The sequence below is a fragment of the Coenobita brevimanus genome, chromosome 111, assembly GCF_032717465.1.
Source record: "Coenobita brevimanus isolate Jiangsu-jjx chromosome 111, ASM3271746v2, whole genome shotgun sequence".
Classification (NCBI taxonomy): Eukaryota; Metazoa; Arthropoda; class Malacostraca; order Decapoda; family Coenobitidae; genus Coenobita; species Coenobita brevimanus.
In genome coordinates this window covers 30,933,369-30,957,345 of record NC_137064.1, presented here as the reverse complement: position 1 = coordinate 30,957,345, position 23,977 = coordinate 30,933,369, and the positions used below count along the sequence as shown (strand labels likewise).

Here is a 23,977-nt window from a genome sequence, read left to right as displayed (position 1 = left end):
GAGGAGTCTCATTCCTATTTCATCCTTGAAAGGGTCGTCAAATTTCATATGACGCACGATCTGACTAGTAACCAAGGAGAATCATTCCTACCTCATAACCAAAAGACTCATCAACTTTCATGTAACCCATGATCTGACTAGTATCCAAGAAGCCTCAATGCTACCTTATAACCACAGGGACCCATTAACTTTCATGTACTCACAATCTGACTAGTAACCAAGAAGACTCAATGCTACCTCGTAACAAAAAGGCTCATAACTATCACGTAACCACAATTGAGTATTCACGTTACCTAGTTTCGTCGGGTGAAAAAAAAATATATATATATTGCTCACCATTAGCAGAGGGAGGAGGCATGGGCTTAGGATCCCTCTCGTTATTATTGTTGTTGTTATTGTTATTGTTGTGGTGGTGGGGGGAGGGGGTGTCCGAGCGCTCCCCCCTCTCCTTCCATGACGCTGCGTCCCCTGCGACACCGGGGGGAGATCCTACGGGAAAGTGGGAAGAAAAGGGACTTAGAATATTAAGTTTGCTGTTATACTACTACTGTATTACTACTACTACTACTACTACTAATAATAATAATAATAATAATAATAATCACAATAATGATGACGATGATGCAGATGATGATGATGGAAATAATCAGCACTTCTACTACAAATACTTCTTGCTACTTATACTACTATAGATACCAATAACTTACTGTACTGCAATAACCGAGACCAAAGAATTCATGACCCACTTTTGAGCTAGAGATGTCGACAAATTCTAGTGGTCATAGTCGTATATAAATTCCAGTGGTCACAGAACCACTGAATATAAATTCCTGTGGTCACAGAAGTACTGTACATAAATTCCTGTGGTCATAGTACTGTAAATTCCTTTGGTCATAGTACTGTATGTAAATTCCTGTGGTCATAGTAGTGTATGTAAATTCCTGTGGTCATTGTACTGTATGTAAATTCCTGTGGTCATAGTACTGTATGTAAATTCCTGTGGTCATAGTACTGTATGTAAATTCCTGCGGTCAAAGTCGTATAAAAATTCCTGTGGCCATAGATGTACTGTATATAAATTCCTGTGGTCATAGATCTACTAAATTCCTGTGGTCACAGAAATATTGTACATAAATTCCTGTGGCCACAGTCGTATATGAATTCCTGTGGTCACAGAAGTACTGTATATATATTCCTGTGGTCATGGCCGTACGAGTATATAAATTCCTGTACATAAAGGTCTGTGGCCATGGAAGTATACAAATTCCTGAGGTCATAGCCGTATTAAACTCCTGCGGTCACAGCTCTATACAAATTCCTGTGGTCATGGGCATATATAAACTTCTGCTGCCGGCTATCCAAGAAGGTGGCGTGTGTACTTACTAGTTTCTCCGTTGTGGTGGTGCAGGCCGGGATGCAGACCTGACTGTAGGAGGTACTGCCGCTGTACCGCCTGAAGCTGCTGTACCAACTGCTGCTGCTGTGCTCCCAGCTGGGCTAATGGCGCTGACACTTTAGTCTGCAATTACAAAACAAAAACGATTAATGGTAAATATAATACGTAAATAAGTAACACACGAACAACGTCATGTCAACATACATGTATGAAGGTAATAATAATATATATATATATATATATATATATATTGTGTGTGTGTGTGTGTGGTCTTCCAGTCTTTTCCGACACGTAAAAATCAGTTAGGAATACAACTTCCCTACGATTACACGATTTTCATTGTAAACAAGTTACTGTCTACTTCGTCTCCCCTACTGTCTTACTTGCATTACTACAATCAATTATCCTCCACGTATATTTTTCATGGTATAAACTTCACAATGCCAATGCCTTCACCACAAGTAAGCTTACTGTTTTAGCTTTCCAACTGCCAGACGATTTCATTCAGCTAAGGAGCGCATTTCGTATGTTCGTACATTCAGGGGAGTGCAGAAAGTATGCTGAGGTGGGCAAACAAAAGCACTGGGGAAAATTCGTGTAACATTGTTCCTTGTGGATTCTGGTATATTTATGGACGGTGCACACTGGTCATTTATTTCTATGTGTTATAAAGGTAATGTGATTTAACAAAACCCTAAAGGAACTTCTGTCAGGTGCAACAAACACGTAATCTGAAAGGACACGATGTTCTTAAATACATCCTTGGAACGAAACAAACTGAAACAATTTGAAATCACGGACGCTGGCTATGGCGAAATACGTGATACTACCCATGGCTGGCGACCTTGCTTACTAAAGGATGTTTTCTATCGCATGCGTGTGACACCTTTCATAGCCAGTCCTGTCATCAAATGCGCACTGTGATGATGGTTTATTCATATACTTGGGGCATCAAGTCGCTATACTTAAGAGTTTAGTAATGTTATCATTATTCTATGCAATACTTTTTGATCATGTGTACGTATCAATAATAGAAGTACTGTATATATTTTGGTGCAATGACGAATCTCTCTCTCTCTCTCTCTCTCTCTCTCTCTCTCTCACACACACACACACACACACACACACACACACACACACACACACACACACACACACACACTCTTATCAATGGCTAGTGTGTCACTGTGAGGGCCGCACACCTGGCCAAAGCATGTCACAGGTTATCTCTCTCTCTCTCTCTCTCACACACACACACACACACACACACACACACACACACACACACTTCATTAAATATATCTAACGACCTAGCTACTTCCCTTCTAAACTAACTCATGTGAAGAGAGAATGGCTAAAATAAAGGACAGAGAGAGAGAGAGAGAGAGAGAGAGAGAGAGAGAGAGAGAGAGAGAGAGAGAGAAAGGGGTGTGTTACCGGAAAGAGGGGTGAGATAACATTAACTGCACGACCAAACACACACATACACACACACACACGAGCGCAGCTGAGTCAGGTTGCTCTAATAATATCTTGCATCACTAATAACATGCAGCCATCACTAGCAAATTAGGGAACAGGCTAAGGCATAATGAAATAACAGAATAACGCATCCTACATAACAGAATAACGTATCACATAAAGAAATGGCTGAGGTAGTTATCGTCAAGAACAGTACTCATAACACCCACCATCAGACACATAATAACAGAACAAAACATCAAAACACAAACAACGGGCTAAAGACAAATTCATTCACAAATATTACTCACTGCATCCATTATAATATACAGAACAGAGGACAGAATAACAGGGGCTCGTTCACTATCATCCACACATTACCAGAAGAGAACAGAATATGGGGTCATGACAAAATTACGAATAAAAAAACGAGATTGTGAATGAGTCTCCAAATAAATCCCAATCATAATAAGACCCTAAAGTCAGGAGTAATAAACATCCAACTACCATCCTAACTACGGTATGCTTTCTATTGTAAACGAGTTGGGTAGGATCTAGAAACAGGAGAATGGGATACCGAAAAAATATCATCGGTGTCCACAGAAACTGGGGCAAAATTCATTCATCACAAAACCCTTCGAAAGCTCTTATTATTCGTCATGGATGCTTACGAAATCTCCATTTACTTGAGCCTTCAAAATCTCAATACCCACTCCATGAACAGCGTCACAAATACTCTCAAGTACCACTACAAACTACAATAACACAAGACCACAAACATGCATATCACAAAATCACATCGTAGGTCATTACAAACACACTAAAACAATCCACTATACCATCAAATCCTTAGTACCACCAAACGAAGGAGATTAATACACACAAAAACGTAATGATGACAACAATACTCACCAACACCAACATCTGGTCCAACATTACATAACAACCACCTTCCACCACATTCAAAATATAAAGTTAAATAATACTTATATGCCACTAAAACCAACACTTAATCTGGCATCCTCACACCTTTACTAAGCTTCTGCTGGGTTGGAAGGGATGCACAAGAACTAACATGGGTTAAGCTTCTCCATACTCGTATATTTCTAACGCACTACTGACTTGGATTCCTCGGACCTCAACACACACACACACACACACACACACACACACTGAGAATCACACAAAAATCACAATAAAAGAAAATACAAGTTTATCTCGCTAGGCGAACACCCTAAACAGGAGCATGCGCATACCATCTTCCCGCCAAAAACTTGCCACAGAAAACGCGCCAAACTCACAATGTCGTCATCCCGTAAAAGACAAATAAATAAAATAAATAAATACACATACTTCTGTCTACAGGAAATTTACACCCACATTAAGAACCCGAGAACCAACCACATTATTAAAAAAATACAACTAAATGTATTATTCGATTAGACAACTTCACATCACTACGAAATGTGCACCTGTATCTTCCAGCCAAAAACAAGCTTGCCACCGAAAATGCACCAAATTCGCACATGTGATAACTTACCATCCCATAACTACAGCACAGTACAGTACACCCATAATAGATTGTACTAAGAATTAATAGAAACAAGGACACACCAATATAGGTTAAAGGAATCTCTCTCTCTCTCTCTCTCTCTCACTCTCTCTCTCTCTCTCTCTCTCTCTCTCTCTCTCACTCTCTCTCTCTTCACAATCTGGATTTTAATAAAGGTTGTAAACACGTAAACAGGAGTAATGACGGGGATAATAAGCGTCATCATACTGAAAAGCCTAAAAACACACAATCTAATTATTCAAGGACAATAAAGAAGCAAATACATAAATAAATGAATAAAAAACTCATAGATGCCACTACCTAACCCCTTCACTACTGAAAGTATCAAGGTGAATAAAATCGCCAGGCGGTAGTAATAATAAAAAAAAAAAAAGCCATATCATCGTACTGAAGAAATCAAGAACCCTACTTAATGGAAAGTCTGGCAATTACAAAATCACATGAGCAGCCAAAAGAATTCAATATATAATACAAATATCGAACGAAAGAAAACGCCTTGTCACAAAATCACCAATGCCGAGAAGTTAAGGGAGACAAAACTTCGAAAATATATTAAGCAACGCAAGCAACGCACGGTGATAGAAACGCCTGTCAAAATTATAGAAAACAAAAATATAATGGACAACGCACGAAGATCCAGAGCCGCTAAATATGCAAGTGATACAAAAACGAATATTACCTATCTATCTATCTACCGCATCTACCATAACTGCGGAATGTCAAAGTACACAACGCACAGAGGAAAACTACAAGAATGTGATAAACAACGCAGGATGACAGAAAGCCCGCCAATCTAAAACGTAAAGGACGAAAAGTACTGAAACACGATAAACCCACAACATCCATAATGTAAGAGACGAAAATTTAAAACAGTAAGATGAGCATGATGATAAAAAGCCCGCAAACTCTATATCACGGGGAAAAGAAAGCTCCTGAAAATACAACACCAGTAAACAAAGCTGGATGATAGAAAAACAAAAAACAAAAAAAAAAGGCAACGAACACTATTAAATTATAATAACTCAGGATATATGAAGGCAAATCTTTAACAGAGGGACGAGATCTCCCCAAATTTATTAAAGTAGGATGATCAAAAAACAAGAGGAACCATATCTCCTAAAATATACAAACAATGGATGACAGGACGATCCGCCATCTCTACAGTATATGTGAAGTCATCTATCCCACAACACCCTCCTCACTACATTCATTTTACTCTTTAGATGCTATAGTTTCAAAATATTATCTCAACGAGGAAGGATTAAAAAATAAATACGCCACATAGTTCTATTTATCGAAACGGAAATCTCTCGTCCTGTAATGTCCGTGAGAATGAAAAAAAAAAAAAAAAAAGTCCCCTAATTATTGTTGAGGTGAAAGATAAAGCAATGCCATATGATTATCGTAAAAGGGAAAATAATAACAATCTATCAATCCTGTAATTATAGTACAAAGAGTATACAAAATTCCCTCACCTTAATGATCGTAAAAGCGAAAGATAAAACAACATGCAACCAAAAACTGTCATTAAAAAGAAAAAAACAGTCCTTTAATAACCGCAAAAAACGGAAGACAAAACCTATTCATTGCAAAATAGTCGTAAATAGAAAAACAACATCGGTCAGGTAAAGGTCATAAAAAATCTATTTATCCATCCCACTGACTGTCAAAACACACACACACACACACACACACACACACACACACACACACACACACACACACACACAGCGCTTGACGAAGAAACAGTCTGAATGCAAAAGTGATCCGTAAAAGCGACTCGTAAATACAGTATGAACTACAGATCGAGAGAGATATAAGAAAAAGGCGGAGGGGTTGAAGCTCGCAATCTCAAAAATAACACAAAAACACTGAAGTACAATATGCAATGCACACATACGCCAATGAAAAAGATCAGTTTTAAGAAATCGATATAAATAACAATGCTTGGTAGTAGAGAACCCGAAAAAGTACCCCCATCCCCCCCCCCCCAAAAAAAAAAAAAAAAAAAAAACACTATACTATCAAGACATCAGGGTAATAAAAAAAAAAAAAAAAAACGCATCCCCCTCCACACTAGGACAACACACAAGCGCAGCGGAGAGAGGGGAAATGAGGAGAAATAAAAACAGCAGAGAAAAAGAAAAAGCCGCTGAATGCAGAGAAAAAGAAGACCTGACAGCAAAGGAACACCCGACTGAAAGCAGAGGAAAAAAAAAAATAACGACTGAGAGCAGATAAAAAGAAAACTCGCCTGAATGCGGAGAAAAAGAAAGCTCGACTGAAAGCAGAGGAAAACAGACTGAAAGCAGAGAAAAAGAAAACAGGCTGAAAGCTGAGGGAAAGAAATCACTGTAAGCAGAGGAAAACAGACTGATAGCAGTGAAAATTAAAACCCGACTGAGGGCAGAGGAAAGAAAACCCTACTGGAAGCAAAGAAAAAGAAAACCCGACTGAAAGCAAAGAAAAAGAAAACTGAAAGAGAAAAAGAAAACCCGACTCAAAGCAAAGAAAAAGAAAACTGAAAGAATAGAAAAAGAAAACCCGACTGAAAGCAAAGTAAGTCCGACTGAAAGTAGGGAAAAAGAAAGTCTGAACTAGAACCAAAGAAAAGGAAATCTTGAACAGTAAACAATGTATATTCTTAGGAAACAAATCCTTAAAAAAGCACACAATTACAGAAACACATACACCTAAAACAAACAAAAAACATCAACACCTGATTGTAAAAACCCGCTGTATACACAAATAATAGCTACCGTACTGAGGGAGAGAGAGAGAGAGAGAGAGAGAGAGAGAGAGAGAGTGTGTGTGTGTGTGTGTGTGTGTGTGTGTGTGTGTGTGTGTGTGTGTGTGTGTGTGTGTGCTGTCCAACTACAATACACTAAAGCACCTCAAAAATACAAGACCAGTTAAAAGCACTTAATTCCAACAACCACACATGAAATAAACAAACATAAACAAATACACAAATAAAAACATAATCCACGACACTATGTCAGCCCCCGGGAGCGGAAATAAAATAAGAGGTAAACAAAAGCCTATTGAGGAATTCCACTGAACAAATCCGAGGAACACAAAACTATATCTCCAACGATAGCATCAAAAATACCACCACGTCAACACACACACACACACACACACACACACACACACACACACACACACACACACACACACACACACACACACACACACACACACACACACAAAGTACAAAAAAAAAAAATCCAAAAACTCCCAACGATAGCATCAACAACGCCTGATCGTAAATTCCCGAAGTTTATTGTTTACCAAGAGGCCGGAAAGTTGCTCGTAAACGTGACCCTGGTTTAATGCCTCCTAATAGACCGCCAGCTCCTCCGTAAACAAGAAAAATACAAAAAAAAAAAAAGAAGAGGGGAAAAAATGGTTGGCCCCTTAAGTTTGGAGAAGTAAACAAACATGGCGGGTGGGTGGTGGGTTTATGCTGAGTGGAATTCTATGCTGGTTTTATTTTTTAGGTGGATGGATTAGGTATTTAATAATTATGACATGATGATGATAATGATAATAATACTAAACATCAATAATAATACCAGGTAACAACGTTTATATTAACTTTTAAAAATAATATTAAAATTACTTCCTTACTCAGAAATATAATACTAATCTTGAACATTTTACCGGCACCTAAAGACGGGTTTAGGGTAATGATGGTAATGATGATGATGATGATGACGATGCTAACAACAACAACAACAATAATAATAATAATAATACATCGCAACAATTACATCAAACACGAACACCACCAGCTTTAACAATAACAACACCCAACCATAAACAATAATACCAAACAACGCTGCGAATGTTTGCAAAAATGAATTAACAACATCCTTTCCAACACTTACATCACTCCTCTATTTCTCCATCTCACCTCGTTTATCTACTCATCTTATCGATCTATCTACTTAACAACTTATCACTCCCAGCCTACCTCGCTCTATCTCATCTCGACCGTCTATCTATCTATCGATCTATCTATCTAACAACTTGTCATCTCTCCTCAGCCTTCCTCCCTCACGCATTCTCAACCTCTTCAATCGCCTATCTATCTATTCATCTATCTATCCAACAAATTCCCACCACTTCCGGCCTACTTCCCTCATGAATTCCTTTACTACTCAATACAATGACGTTCCTTTATGTTTTATTCTTGCTAACTTCAGACGATTAATATTTCAACCAAGGAGGGTTTTCGAACTAGAGGGGTTAGATCCAGACTTAAAAGCCCCTTCAGTACAAGAATCCTTTTTAAATTGGATAAAATCGTCTGGAGGTGGCAAGAATAAACCAAGAAAAATGTTATGGGATTGACGGGGTTAACGTTATCTTACCTTCTCGTTCTCGGTCTTCTTCTCCTCATTCTCCCATCATATTTGCTCCAGTATAACCCCCCTCCCCTCTCTATTTCCCACGCCTTCCTGAGGTCCACATCATCTTCATGCACTCCTTCTGTCTACACTATAACCTTCCGTCTCATTCTTCGGTCTTTTCCTCTACAAACCCTCATCATTTTACCTCCTCTTCTCACCTGTCAACCTTTCATTCTCCACGCCTTGCACATGTCCATGCCAGAACAATATATTCCTTTGAAAACATTATATCTCCACCTCATTCTCGGTCTTCTTGTCCTCGCATCAGCTTCGGTTTTCTACATTTTCTCCAAATCTTTCGTTCTCAATATCTTGCACATGTCTCATTAACACCCCAGTATATACTACTTGACAAGATTTCATGCATCTACCTTAACTCCTCTTTGTCTACTAACAAACTTGGGTTGATGTATACATTTCCCAGATAGAAATATACACGGATCAAACTATCGCTACATAGAAATAAACATGAACACTCTAAAAACAAGTTGAAACTTGAATTGTTAACGTTGAAGCTTGTAGACATCCCCATCTAGCACTGTTTGTCTCTACTATAATGCCGCGTTGAAACTAATGTACACAACGGCTGATATCTGCACCACACAAATCCAAACCCTGCACAGATAGATGACCAAAGATAACTAACACCTGGGATGCCACGACCACTTGATTTTAATTATACGCAAAAGACAAAGAAGTAAAAAAAAAAAAATACTCATCACTTTCTACTATTGCATCACGTAACTGGGCTACCTTAACCTACAACATAAAAGGGTATTCACAACTGAGTTTCGAAACACATATACATTTTCTTATACCATAGTCCCCGACGCCATCTAGGTATTATGTGCTGGCTATTCTGGCTAACGACTTTACCTTCATTTAGCTGAAAAAGAACTGCATCAGAAGAACGACTCACTTCGTAGCTCATCAAGAAAATTAAAGCCACAGAACTCTAAAATAATAGGTGGGTCACAACAAACAACAAACATAAATAGGTCAATATAAACTTTAGCTTAATAAAACTCTCAAAACACTAAAAAACATGAGCTCGTACACAAACAAGGAATAAACACCTCAGCTACAATACACCCTAAGGGAGACGGGTATTTCGAGTTAGAAGCGATAAGGATATAAATATTTCAAAACAATGGCGCAAAACAAAATATTTACAGTGTGTTGTTGATGCTTACCAACCTTGGGCGTGACATCAACAAACACGCCTCCATGTAATCGAAGACATAAACACAAACACACGCACATAAACACAAACACAGGAGCATAAACAAGGATAAACACTGCTTCATACTTACACACCAACACATACACACACGCACGAAGGAGCTCGCGCACGCAGGCACACAATAAGACAAACAAGCATTGGATTTAACATACATACACATTCAAACATACATGAGTATTTATAACAAACACAGCAGTTTCACACACACACACACACACACACACACACACACACACACACACACACACACACACACACACACACACACACACATCCACATTATATATTAATACGAGCTATTCAACTGACACGAACACACAATAACTTACGTACATTAGCACACACACACATAAAGCACACACACACATAAACCCATACACAGCAATACCTGACCGCAGAAGCATGCTTATACCCGAACAAAAGCACTTGAGAGAGAGAAAAAAAAAAAAACGCACATCTGTTAACGTCCGGTACAACTAGCCGACAGAAGAACAATCTCTCTCTCTCTCTCTCTCTCTCTCTCTCTCTCTCTCCTCAAAAGAGGTAAATATGAAAATACACACGTACACAAATTTATGAATTCGATGCACGTATGGTTCTCAACCCTTTACTTCTGTCTATGTACTCGCACGAATTCGCACGCACATGTAACAAAGCACACGAACGGAGAGAGAGAGAGAGAGAGAGAGAGAGAGAGAGAGAGTGAGTGTGTGTGTGTGTGTGTGTGTGTGTGTGTGTGTGTGTGTGTGTGTGTGTGTGTGTGTGTACCAGCTCAGAAATGCACACTCAACAGTTAAGCTATACTGTATACCGGTATTTGATACTAGACTCATAATTCTAAGTATGTAATAAACACTTCGAACGGTAGACTACCCTTATCCCAGAGCGCGCGCGCGCACACACACACACACACACACACACACACACACACACACACACACACACACACACACGATCTACACCAACATGTCACAGTATATAAGCAAGTCGTACTCACACACACACACACACACACACACACACACACACACACCACAGTAAACATGCACGCATGGTAATAAAACCCTCTACACATACGTCCATCCATCCACCCATTCTTCTATACATACATACACAATGAAGATCAATACCCTATAGTACGTGCACACCTGGTCATCAACCTCTAAATACATACACACAAACGCATGATGACTATTGCGCCACAGCACATACGCAGTGACGAAACTCCGACACACACACACACACACACACACACACACACACACACACACACACACAAACGTACTCCGTCGTGCCGTACTGATATGGCGGGTACAAATATTACCTGTACTCTGGAGGTGTCAAGCACGAGTACTGTATGTTTTCTCTCTCTCTCTCTCTCTCTCTCTCTCTCAATTATTGATGAACAGTAGTGCCATGAACAATCAAAATAATGCTCAACGAAAGGATACATTAATCTCTTCAATCCTATGCCGTATATGTCGCTATTCTTGCTACCACCAAACGATTTTCTTCAGCTGAGGAGAGACCTATGGTACTGGACGCGTTTGGCACAGCCTTCACAAACGGCTAATTCACTGCTGCTGCTAATGAGGGAACACACACACACACACACACACACACAAATGCTACACCTTATCCCTTCAGTTGGAGAAGTATGTCTTCAGCTTATATAATCGATTAACAGGAATAAAATAATGGCATTATGCTGAATGAGTTACGTGGTTACGTGGTTCATGGAACTGAAGAACTGCATAATTAAAGCGAATAAAAATAAGAAAGTATGTAAAAGTACTAAACAATGTCTGTGTTTAAGCAGAGAAGAAACGTGAAAAAATTCGTTCTAAGAAAAACTGCATAAATGACAGCCATATTCAAGATCCGTTCATTTCGAGATGCATGGACACGTTGCGTTTAAAAGGCCGGAGGTCACAGGCAGAGGGAAATATAGACTTAAGAAAGTTCCAGTGTTAACCTGTTGCACACAATGGACAGAGTATCAGTTAACTCTGCTACTGGAGAGCTGGACAAAAAATATGTGAGAATGCGCTGCCAGACGGGTGCCAGAAGGAAAGGCATGACGATAAGACAATAAAGCAATAGCTACAAAACTGTAAAGTAAGATCGTGGAACAAAAAGTGTACAATACACTGAGGAACTAAGTACTCAAGGAAAGCGGAAGACAACAGTAAAAGAGGCCGCAAGGTTGAGTGGAGCTGGAAAAAAAAAAAGAAAAAAAAAAAAAGAAAAAAAGAGGGCAGTCGGGGACAAAAATTTGCTAGTACGTATTTCATCACTTCCACCTCTCACTTTCCTCTGCTGGCTCATAATGCCAAGTTGAGAGAGGTCTGGTATGCCCCGGTGTCCATGGTATTATTTTCTCTTTAATATAATGGGCCTGAAAAGAATAGTGACGGACACGCTTTTAAGTGAGAGGTGGACGCAGCAGAACGGTAGGCGAACTTTGGTACCTGACAGTACTATAACGCAGAGGGAGATGTAGGTGCATGTACAATAAATTAAAGGTAAAGTGTACAGTATGGCAGTGCAAAATGTAACGAAAGGCACTACATGAGTACAGCACAGTTAAGTACGGGGGAAGTGTGCAATAAAATACTGGTAATAAGCAGGTGCGATAAATCTAAGAGTACAGTACAATAAGGAGGTAAAAAGTGAACGAAGTACATTGGATGAGTACATGACAGCACAACATAAAGCTGGATAGACAAAATATACTCTAAATCAATAATGTACTATAAATCAAAGTAAAATAATGCAAAAAACTAATGAAGAAAATGGGAGGAGTATTAGAGAACGCGCTAGGGCACTGAGGGCAGCAATGTGCAAGGAATTACGCGAGAAAAAAACAAAAGTGCACAGTAGCTAAATTAATGGAAAATGTATTACAAAGTCCAAGTAAAAAGTGCTGAAGTATGAGGGAGAAGCACAAGAAAGCACAGTATTGTAAAGACGGCAGCAAAGCATGGCAGGGTGGAGCACAGTACGGTACAGACGGCGGCACAGCACGGTAAGGTGAAACACAGTACAGTAAAGACGAAGACATGGCACGGCAGGGGGAAGCATAAGTGCAGCAGAGAGCGCAGCATGGTTGGGTTAAGCACAGTGCAGTACAGAGAACAGCACAGCACGGGAGGGTGAAGCACAGTACAGTACAGAAGAAAGCACAGCACGGTAGGGTGAAGCACAGTAATTGGCAGGACAAGACGTGCGCACACGAATAATCGGTGCGTCTCGTGCATCCGGGTGTCAACAAATGTACAGCCAGCAGCGGATATTCGCTTCAAGCATTTGTATGATATTCAGGGTGGTCCATATACAACGCTCCACTTCCACTCTCCAAGGGGATTTCTCAGTCATCCGTGTATACCCTGCATCATATATTACGGTAATTTCCTACTACTCCTACCACACCCACGCCCACACTTTATTCATTTCCCACTCCCACTACCACACCCATGCCCACACTTTATTCATTTCTCACTCCCACTACCACACCCATGCCCATACTAGCAGACTGAGCCGTCCTCGCAACAAATAAGATACTGCCAACGAATTTCTACCGCAGTGTTATTTATGGGCCATCCTGTCTATTGGTCCTCTGACAGTTCTGTGTGGGAAAGAAGGAATAAATCAAGGGAAAACATCACGAAACTGAAAAGGTTAAATAACTGGTAATTTCAGTGTCAACTCTTCACCATAGTGTTAATTGCCCACCTGTTCATATCATAATGTGTGAAGCGAATTTCTGCTGTCGACAGTACGTGGTGATCTGTGTATACTTACAAACACTTTTTTCTTCAACATAAAGCAATTTTTTTCCCACACTTCGAAAACCTTTTCCAAATTCGAACTTTTTATATTTTATCACTTTTTTTTTTTTCTACTTAAATGCACTTCTTTCATTCCTGTATGAACTTCTCCAACTCGGACGCACTTTCTTTGAACTCGCGCATTTCTCTCAAACTTGAGAGGACTTTTTCACACTAGCGATCACTTTCCTCCAACTCGCGTGCTATTTTCTCAAAAAATTCGCGCACTTCCTAAAACCTGGAAGTCCTTTTGTCAAACTTGCACGCGCTTCCCTAAAACATGGAAGTCCTTTTCTCAAACTTGCACGCACTGTGAACTCGCAAGCCCTTTTCTCACACACTCACTTTCCTTATACTCGCTTGCACTTTTTCTCAACTTTGCATGCACTTCTTTCAGTCCGCCATACTCTCTCTCTCTCTCTCTCTCTAACTCGTACACACTTTTTACAAACTTTTTGCTCTCATTTATCGACACACTTTTCACACTCAACCACAACAAGATCCATGCATGTTCATCTTGCTCGCATGCACTTTTTCGTAATTACATGCACTTTACTCAACCACAACTTACTGCGTACACCGAATTTTTGCACTTTCACGTGGATTTTCATGCACTCATGCAAAGTTTGGCACTTACACACTTTCACGCCCGCACGCACTTTTTTTTTTTTTTTTTTTTTTTTTGTCGCAAGTTCCTTGATGTCTGAATGATGAAGCTCAACACACGCACTTCCTTGCATTCAATCGCAATTCGTTACTACGCATTACATGGTATTCACACGTACCTTCTTGCACTCAAACGCACTTCATTACTACGCATTATTTGGTATTCACACGCACTTTCTTGCACTGAAACGCACGTCATTACTACTCATTATTTGGTATTCACACGCACTCCCTTGCACTCAAACGCACTTCTTCACAACATATTATTTGGTATTCACACGCTCTTTCCTCGTACCGACAAGAGCCGCGAACCACTTAACTATGAAAGGCTTCCCCTGAAAATGAATATAATCGCCCAAAGGAAGTAAGAATTAAATAACAGTCACTGAACTGAAGAGATTCATCCCCCTTGCCTATCACGTCTCACATAGATTAATCAGGTCGTCTCGAGATGCTAACCACTTCAGTACCATGATGCATTTTTCATTTTAATCGGACTGCAACCAAACGAATATACCCAACGCTGTTCTTCACCTCAAATAGTGAAGGGGTTAAATTGGTCTACATCTAACCACTCCAGTACGAAAAAGTGTACCCCATGATGAACAAAACTGCTTGGGCACAAAAAAATTATAACAAACTCGTCAACAGAATGAAAGTCTATCTATCTATCTATCTATTGCCAGACGCCATAATCCCGAACGGGGTGGCCATTTGACTCTGAGTTATTTGTTTTACAGGGAGGGGCACTAACCCTCCACCAACCCACTTGACACGTAGGGAGCACGTATGGTTTGATTATATGGTTACCACCCAGCGTTGTAAATGGTTTCTTGGCTTACAGAAACCATTTGGCTTGTCACTCAATGTAAAGCCAACTGTAACGGAAATAAAAGCATTAAGTAGTGACAGGAAAGATGGGAGAAATAGGAAGAGAGGAGGGCAGGAACAGAAAAAGAATGATAAAGGCTAAGGAAGAAGTAGGCAACACTACATCAAGTGAGTGGATGATGGTCGCGCTAATAATAAAATATGGCGTCCTGGACCAAAGTGGTTCATGGAGATGATACAAATAAGCCCTTCAGTACGAAATAAGAAGGTTCCTTCCCCCTAAAATCGTCCGGCACATGCAAGAATAAATCACTGAATGAGTTACATCCCTTAAAATGAAAAAAAAAAAAAAATCGTCTGGTGGTAAAGAAAAAGGAAATAAGGACAGTCTGGTGCTACATTAAAAAAAAAGAAAAAAAAAAGACATCTTACTGAAGGTCCTTCCCACTGAAATGAAAAAAAATAATCGTCTAGTGGTATGAAAAAATATACACTATCGAATGAATTACGATGCGCCCACCTGAAAGGGAAAAAAAATGTTAGGTGGTAAGAGAAAATATGGATTGTATTGAAGAAGTTGCGGCCACCTAAAATGAACAAATCGTCTGGTGATTAAAAAAAAAAAATGTATCGATGGAGTTAAAAGATATCCTCAAAACGTCTTGAGAGAGAGAGAGAGAGAGAGAGAGAGAGAGAGAGAGAGAGAGAGAGAGAGAGAGAGAGAGAGAGAGAGACTCCAGAACGAGTAAATTCGATTGGCGGCAGCAAGAAAGTCGGGAGGGACTGAAGAAGACCGTGCACAACCTCTCCTATCATGAATAAAATCGTCTGGTAGCAAGAACACGATGTCATAAGCCAGGCACAGAAGGTGTTAAGGTCCAACACGCACTTGTAACAACGCATCCATGCACTCTTTTCTACAAACAAGCATTATTTTTTTTCACCGTTTATGCATGTTCTATTTTCATTTCCCCTAGGTGCTTTTGTTTATTCCTCTCTCTCTCTCTCTCTCTCTCTCTCTCTCTCTCTCTCTCTCTCTCCACGCACTTTTTTTCGTCTTTTTACTCTGTCAACTTTTCATCACTTATATAACTTTTGCATTTACGCACTTTCTATTCTGCATTAACGTACTTTATTATACACTAACGCACTTTATAATTTGCACTAACGCACTTTATATTTTGCACTAACGCACTTTATATTTGCACTAACGCACTTTATATTTTGTACCAACGCACTTTATATTTTGTACCAACGCACTTTATATTTTGTACCAACACATTTTGTATTTTGCATTAATGCACTTTACATTTTGCACAAACGCACTAAATATTTTGCACTAATGCACTTATAAGCGCTAACGCACTTTACATTTTGCACTAACGCACTTTATATTTTGCACTAATGCACTTTATATTCTGCACTAACGCACTTTATATTTTGCACTAATGCACTTTACATTCTGCACTAACGCACTTTATATTTTGCACTAATGCACTTTACATTCTGCACTAACGCACTTTATATTTTGCAATAACGCACATTATATTTTGAAATAACGCACTATACCGTATATTTTGCATTAACGTACTTTACATTTTGCACTAACGCACTTTATATTTTGCACTAACGCACTTTATATTGTGTACAAAAGCACTTTACAGTATAGTTTGCACCAACGCACTTTACATTTTGCACTAACGCACTTTATACTTTGCATCAACGCACTTTACATTCTGCACAAATGCACTTTGTAATTTGCACTATCGCACTTTACATTCTGCACAAACGCACTTTGTAATTTGCACTATCGCACTTTACATTTTGCACTAATGCAATATTTGCACGAACGCACATTATGTTTTGCAATAACGCACTTTACATTTCACACTAACGCACTTTCTATTTTGCACTAACACACTTTATATTTTGTACCAAAGCATTTTATAGTTTGCATTAACGCACTTAATGTTTTGCACTTACACACCTTCTAGCACTAACGTACTTTTTTGTTTTGCACTAAAGAACTTTATAATTTGCACTCCACCCAAGCAGTACCTGATATCTACGAACGCCTGCCACTACGAAAACGCTAACCCATGGATGTATTTCGTTATATTTTTGCTAACATCCGACGATTTTATTTACCAAAACAATCGTTGTGGAGGAGATGGATATCGCCCCTAACCCTTCATTTCTTGAGATTTCCAAAAAATCGTCGGCAGTTAGCGGGAGTAAAATAAAAAATGACGTCATCTGGTTGAAAACATTAATCTGCAAGCACCTGTTACTAAGCTCAAGTATTTATTTATATACTGCGCTAAGAATTTTTTGCCGATTGAAATGATAAAGTCAATTCCCGCTAACATGCACTTTATTTTCGCACTCACAAGAAACATTTGATACTTGCACGCACTTTTTACTTTTTTTTTTTTTTTTTTTTTTTGCACTCTCCACACACGCGCAACTATATCCTTTGCCACGCACGCAACGGTGCTCAATCACACGCTCTTTCTTTTAATGTATCTGGTACTTACACGCACCTGATACGCATTTTGAGGTATACTTTGGTGCTTGGATACATCTGCATTGCATTCACAAAAATTATTGGTACTCAAACACAGAAGTGCTTTAACTGCGCTCAAAATGCTGGTATTCGTACCCACCCGCACTCAGTAATTAGGCTACCTACAACCACCACGCACTTCACGCGCACTCAACAATTATCTACTACTTGCACGTACTTTATTTGCACTCAAGAATTATACTGGTATTTCTAGCAATTTATTCGCACTCTAGAATGTTTTACCTAGAACTTGCAAGAAATTCACTCGCACTCTTAAGTACTATTCAATATTTGGACCAGGCTTTTCCTTCACATATAATTTTTCACGAAGATTATATAGCACTGAACACTAACGCATCTTCTTTGCTTGAAATTATCCTTTATCTCGTCGCGCCGCGCGCGCACACACACACACACACACACACACACACACACACACACACACACACACACACCACTGAAGACCTTGATAAATACATGATCACATGCCCCCGTATTTCACTCTCTCTCTCTCTCTCTCTCTCTCTCTCTCTCTCACACACACACACACACACACACACACACACACAAACTTAATTCCTTATTCGCACCTGCACGCACTTCAGCTGGACCCACACGCAAGCGCACGTTAATACGCACGCACTCTATTACGCCACGGCTAAGTGTGCCTAATATTGAAGGGTGACAACAGAGGAGGAGGAGGAATGATGATGATGAAGTCGATGTATTAAATTGTCAGTCTTGCTATCACCTTGCGATTTTTTCAACTCGGAATGGACCTCTAGTAGAGAAGTGATTAATGAAGGCTGTATCTAACCCCTCCTAGTTCGAAAAGTCTCTCCAAAGCTGAATAAAATCGTCTGGTGGCAGGAACAACACAAAAATACGTCATCGGAGTGAGGAGGTTTTAAGCTGTCCTCGCGCTGAAGTGGTTTATGGCAGTAGTATTTAATGAGGACGGTTCTTATCCCCCTTTTATCAGATGAGGGAAATCGTCTGGTTGTAGTGATGACTGTTAAAAACAATGTTAAAAACGTGCGCTTGCGTGTGGGTCCAGCTGAAGTGCGTGCAGGTGCGAATAAGGAATTAAGTTTGTGTGTGTGTGTGTGTGTGTGTGTGTGTGTGTGTGTGTGTGTGTGTGTGTGTGTGTGTGTGTGTGTGTGAGAGAGAGAGAGAGAGAGAGAGAGAGAGAGAGAGAGAGAATTATACTTTTAAACCTGGCAAATAATATGGGAAAATCAAAGCGTGTACTATTAGAAAGCATTTACTCTCGATGGAATGAGAGGAAATGGAAGGCAGAAAGAACTTGTAATATGAGGAGACGAAGCACGATAAATGCTGTACACTGGGGGACAGAACAGGCTGAGAAGGAGCTGGTCGGAATAGAGAGCTAGGAGAAACTGTGTACTTCAGTACACTGACAATGGATGATGATGATGATTTATGATAACGATGATGCTATTAATGGCTGTGGTGGTGGTGACGTTCAGTGGGCGAGTCCCGTATCTGTAACAAACATTTCCCAAAGTCTAGTACCAAGATGTATCAAACAGTATAATCTCAAATAATCCTAAAACTAATTGATTGTTGACGCTCCTGAACTATCTCAGTTTGTTTTTGCAGGCGATTTACACCCACTATAATTTAAGAAAACGAGGTTACATTATTAGTAAAGTATTTGCATTAAGTTTCGCAGCTCTTGAGGTCATACAAAGAAGACTGCATAAAGTTTCGCAAATGGTTTCATAGGACAGAGTGCTGACAGAGGCTGATGACAGGTTGATAAACAAACATCGTAAATAGTGCCTAAAATTATCCCTTCACAACTTGATATCACTGATGAATGTTATCGTCGGACTAATGCGAGAATAAAAATGAAATTAATTCACCAAACCAAAGAAGTTAATAAAGCCAAGAAGTAAGCTACAGCACAGCACAAAATGCCTGTTCGCAGCCAGGAACACACACAACATTGAAAACAATATAAAACCAAAACAAACAATAAAGACCGGCCTCCAACAACAAGAACAGAAGTAGAGTACACGACAGATGCGTGTGCTTTATTTATATGGAACTTAACTGAAATCTCTGATGTGTGCTGGAGTTAATCTAGGGCTGCAGGGACCTAATGTGGGACTTTGCTAAAGTCGCTAAAGTCTGAGAGAATAAAGCAACTAGTTTTATAAAATTGTTAGTGAGTGGTACATAGATATGGCCACTCCGAGATACTCCCGCATAAAAAAAAAAAAAAATCACTAAAACCACTCCAAATCAAAGCCAAAACCAGCTAATTCTTGAGCACTCTTAACTTTTTGAATGCGGTGGTTTACATGAACTGAATAAAATCGTCCGTCGAATTTTCGAATTAAAATGAAGCTCTTTAATTTTGATCACAACAATACTTGAAGCAGGAATAAAATCGTCTGCCGTTACTTGGAATGAAATACGAAGTTCTTTACTCTTGGCCAAAACGTAAATCGTGACAGCTTGGGCTCCAATGGTGCTTTGTCACGAGCATTGAGTAAGATGCTGAATCCCCACTGCCCTAAGAACGCGAACCTGGTGACTGCACGCTAAAGTTGTCTCTCTCTTGCAGTCCACCATCCTCCTTTCAGGGGACAGAAAGAACCGAGGGACATCTGTATAACTAGGGAGGATTCTATCGTTATGTCAGTGCCGCGGCATGAAGGCGTCCCTCTCAGCAACCTTGGCCCGTATTATCGTCGGGTAAGGAGGCTCCCTAACACCTCTTCCTTAACGATTTACTTTCCAAGGTACCCATTTATATCTCCTGGTTTGCTGCTTATATCGTTTTAATATTGACACTGATTGCATGAATAACACACAAGAATACAACAACGAAGCGGAATCAGAAACAAATAGGTAAGGAAGAGGCATTAGCATGCTTCCTAACCGTATTAAAATACTGCCCCTTGACCATAATACAACAGTTTGTCCTTAGTCGAAATATCATGCATTATAAGCCCTATTCCGGGACGATGAGGCTGACTACTCCTGTACTACGACGCTTCTATCTCATAACTGAAGAAAGATTTTATGCAGATTAGGACAGACTTCTTGCAGCAAAGGAGCTAAGAAACAATTTCAATACAATTTCTTCAATACGATGGCGTGCATTTAAAATCATTCTTGCTACCACGAGACAATGTTCTTATGCCCAAGCTATACTTCCTGTAGCGAAAGGGTTATGAAGACTCTTTTAGCTCCTTTCGTATGGGAGGTCTCTCATAAGCTCAATAAAATCGTTTGAAGTGGCACGAATACAATTTACAAGAGGTCATCGTACTGTAGGACATGATTTTTTTTTTATCAGGCCCTGAAAATTCTCTCAAATTTAAGAAAGACCTATCGTGGTGAACTCTATAAAATTAACAGGCCTAAAGGTCCCAGCCTTTTTTTTTTTTTTTTAGACTAGGTCCAGATTTTGCTAAAACTCCTCATGTCCCCTTTCAAATATTCCGATCATGCCTTGATTTTCTCTAGATTAAGAAAGACTTCTGGGATTTGCGTGCTTAACCCTTCAGTACGATGAACTTTTTTTGTCATTCTTGCTTCCATCAGACGACCTTACTCAACTAGACCTCTTCTATCCGATGATATATTTTAAGCTTATTCCTGCTACCTCAGGAATAAACTTTGGGATGATGTAGGAAAACAGAGAGGATTACACACACACACACACACATACACACACACACACACACACACACACGTCAGGGGGGTAACAAGGGATCACAAAGTGGACGCAAAAAATACAATGTGTAATATTCCCACGAAATGCCCAGTTGCGATGCACAGTGTGGGGAGTGGGAGTACAAAAATACATGTAAAGTTAATTAGGTTTCAAAGGAATACAAAATGGAGTGCAAAATCCCCACAAAATACCCAAGTAACATATATCAGTGACTGGTATTACAAAAGAATACAAAATGGAGGGGAAAAAAAGTACAAAGTGTAAAATCCCACGAACTAAGTTACATTTTTCAGTGACTGGAGTTACAAAAAAGGAAAAAAAAACAAAGTGGAGGCAAAAAAACGATTCAAAGTGCAAAATCCCACGAAATGTCCAGGTTACATATTTCAAGGCTGTAACCACGACTCGAGAAGTGCTGGGGAGGGGGGGGGGAGTAGGAGGGTACTTAAGAATACAGAGTGCATACGTTTGTAAATTACAGGCTCTCCGTAATAACACTCGTAGCCGCTCGCATGTTAGTTCTGTCTCGCCTTACTATATTCTGTACTTTGGATAATTTATGGCCCGGGAGAATGAGAAGAGGAAGACCAAGAACGACGAGAAAGGATACATGTACAGGAAATAGTGTATGGGTAGCAAGAATGAGGAGAGGAAGACAGAGAATGAAGTGGAAGGATAACATGAACGAGCAACACAGTAAGGTGGCAGCAAGACTGAGTAGGAATGAGGAGGAATGAGGAATGAAATGGAAGGATAATATGAGAGTAGTACTGTATGGTCGTATCAAGAATGAGTAGGCATGAGGATGAAGTGTAAGGATAACGGGAAAGAGTAATACAGTAAAGTAGTAACAGGAATGATGAAAAACGATGAAAATCGGGAAGAAAGAAGAAGGATGACATGAAAGCGTAATATTGTATGGGGGCAGCACGACTCCGGGAAAATGAGAAGTAGAAGGTTAAGAATGACGAGAAAGGATAACATGAAAGGATAATTACTGTACAGCGGTAGGAAGAATGAAGAAGAATGAGAGGAGGAAGATCGGAAAAGAAGGGAAAGCATAACATGAAACTGTAATTACTGAACGGTGGTGGTAAGAAGCCGGGAGGAGGAAAAAAAAAAAAAAACAAGAATGAGGAGCAAGGATAACGTGGAAAAGTGTATTTCAACTTAACCCCTTCAGTACGATGACGAATTTTCAAGCATATTCTATACTCTGTTCACTTTAACTGGGTGTAAAATATCACCTCTAATCTTGAATTCTGTAATGACATGAGACTGACACCAATATGGTGCTAGTCACGAAGAAGTGCTATGGAGAGAATACAGGGCTGTAGTATTGTCTTATTCTGTCACTGGGCTACAGAAAACAAGCCGCAAAAGAACGAAAACCTCCGCCAAATCAAAATGAAGTACATTATATTCCGGTGGTATACCAGTTTCACTCCTACTTGGTTTAAAACTGACATCTCTCCAACCTGAATGCTCAGCTGCAACAAGGGATTAGCACTAGAATATGATGCTAGTCACGAAGAAGTGGTACTGAAGGGACGTAAAATCGTAATACTGTCCTTTTCTGGAACTGTAGCTGGAAAAGGGACGAAAACCTGGGCCAAGTTAAGGAGAAAGAACTACAGTAAGTATAAACATAAGGAATATTCCGCGTGCAACATCGGCGCTCAACAACTGGTCAAAGGGCCGAATATCTGACTGCTTTCTTATGACCGACTGTTCTCAAAATCGAATCGGCTACTTTTTTCTTGTCTGACCCTGAACACTTCCATCAAGACTGCTGAAAAGACGAAAGCAAGAATGGGAGACCGGAATGAAACGGAAGAGGGAAGAAAGGAAAGGAAGGAGGATGAAGGGAAAGGAAAAGCGGGAGGAAGTAGGGAAAAGAAAAGAGGAAGGAAGAGAGAGGAAGAAAGGTGGGAAGGAAGAGAGAGGAAGAAAGGTGGGAAGGACGGATGAAGAGAAACTGCTACTGCTGAGCATGTATGTCTACTAATGTTACTACTACTGTTCTCTATACTGGGGCAAATATCCGGTAAATTCACTGACAAACACTTCGCTCCTTACGAACTCTAAAATCACGAAATCACACAGGTACACAGAATATTAAGGATGCTGGGATAAGGGACAAAACACTGAAGGAATTTATATTAGACATTCACAGGCAAAACTCTAGCCATACCATCTTTGAATACACATCATCATCATCATCATCATCACCACCACCCTATTCCCGATTACAAACATGATGATAAAATACTGAGAA

General features: G+C 39.8%; 1 protein-coding gene across 3 annotated transcripts in view; it reads right to left on the bottom strand.

Annotated features, from left to right (window-relative positions):
• The window catches only part of FoxP (forkhead box transcription factor P), a 141,944-nt gene that overhangs the window by 89,981 nt on the left and 27,986 nt on the right, over positions 1–23,977 (bottom strand). For all 3 annotated transcript variants that reach the window (XM_080286336.1, XM_080286338.1, XM_080286339.1), the window contains exons 3-4: positions 1,384–1,519; positions 337–489 (exon numbers count right to left, since the gene is read on the bottom strand). In XM_080286336.1, the coding sequence (XP_080142462.1) occupies positions 337–489; positions 1,384–1,519 (289 nt within the window). The remainder of the gene's footprint in view (positions 1–336; positions 490–1,383; positions 1,520–23,977) is intronic.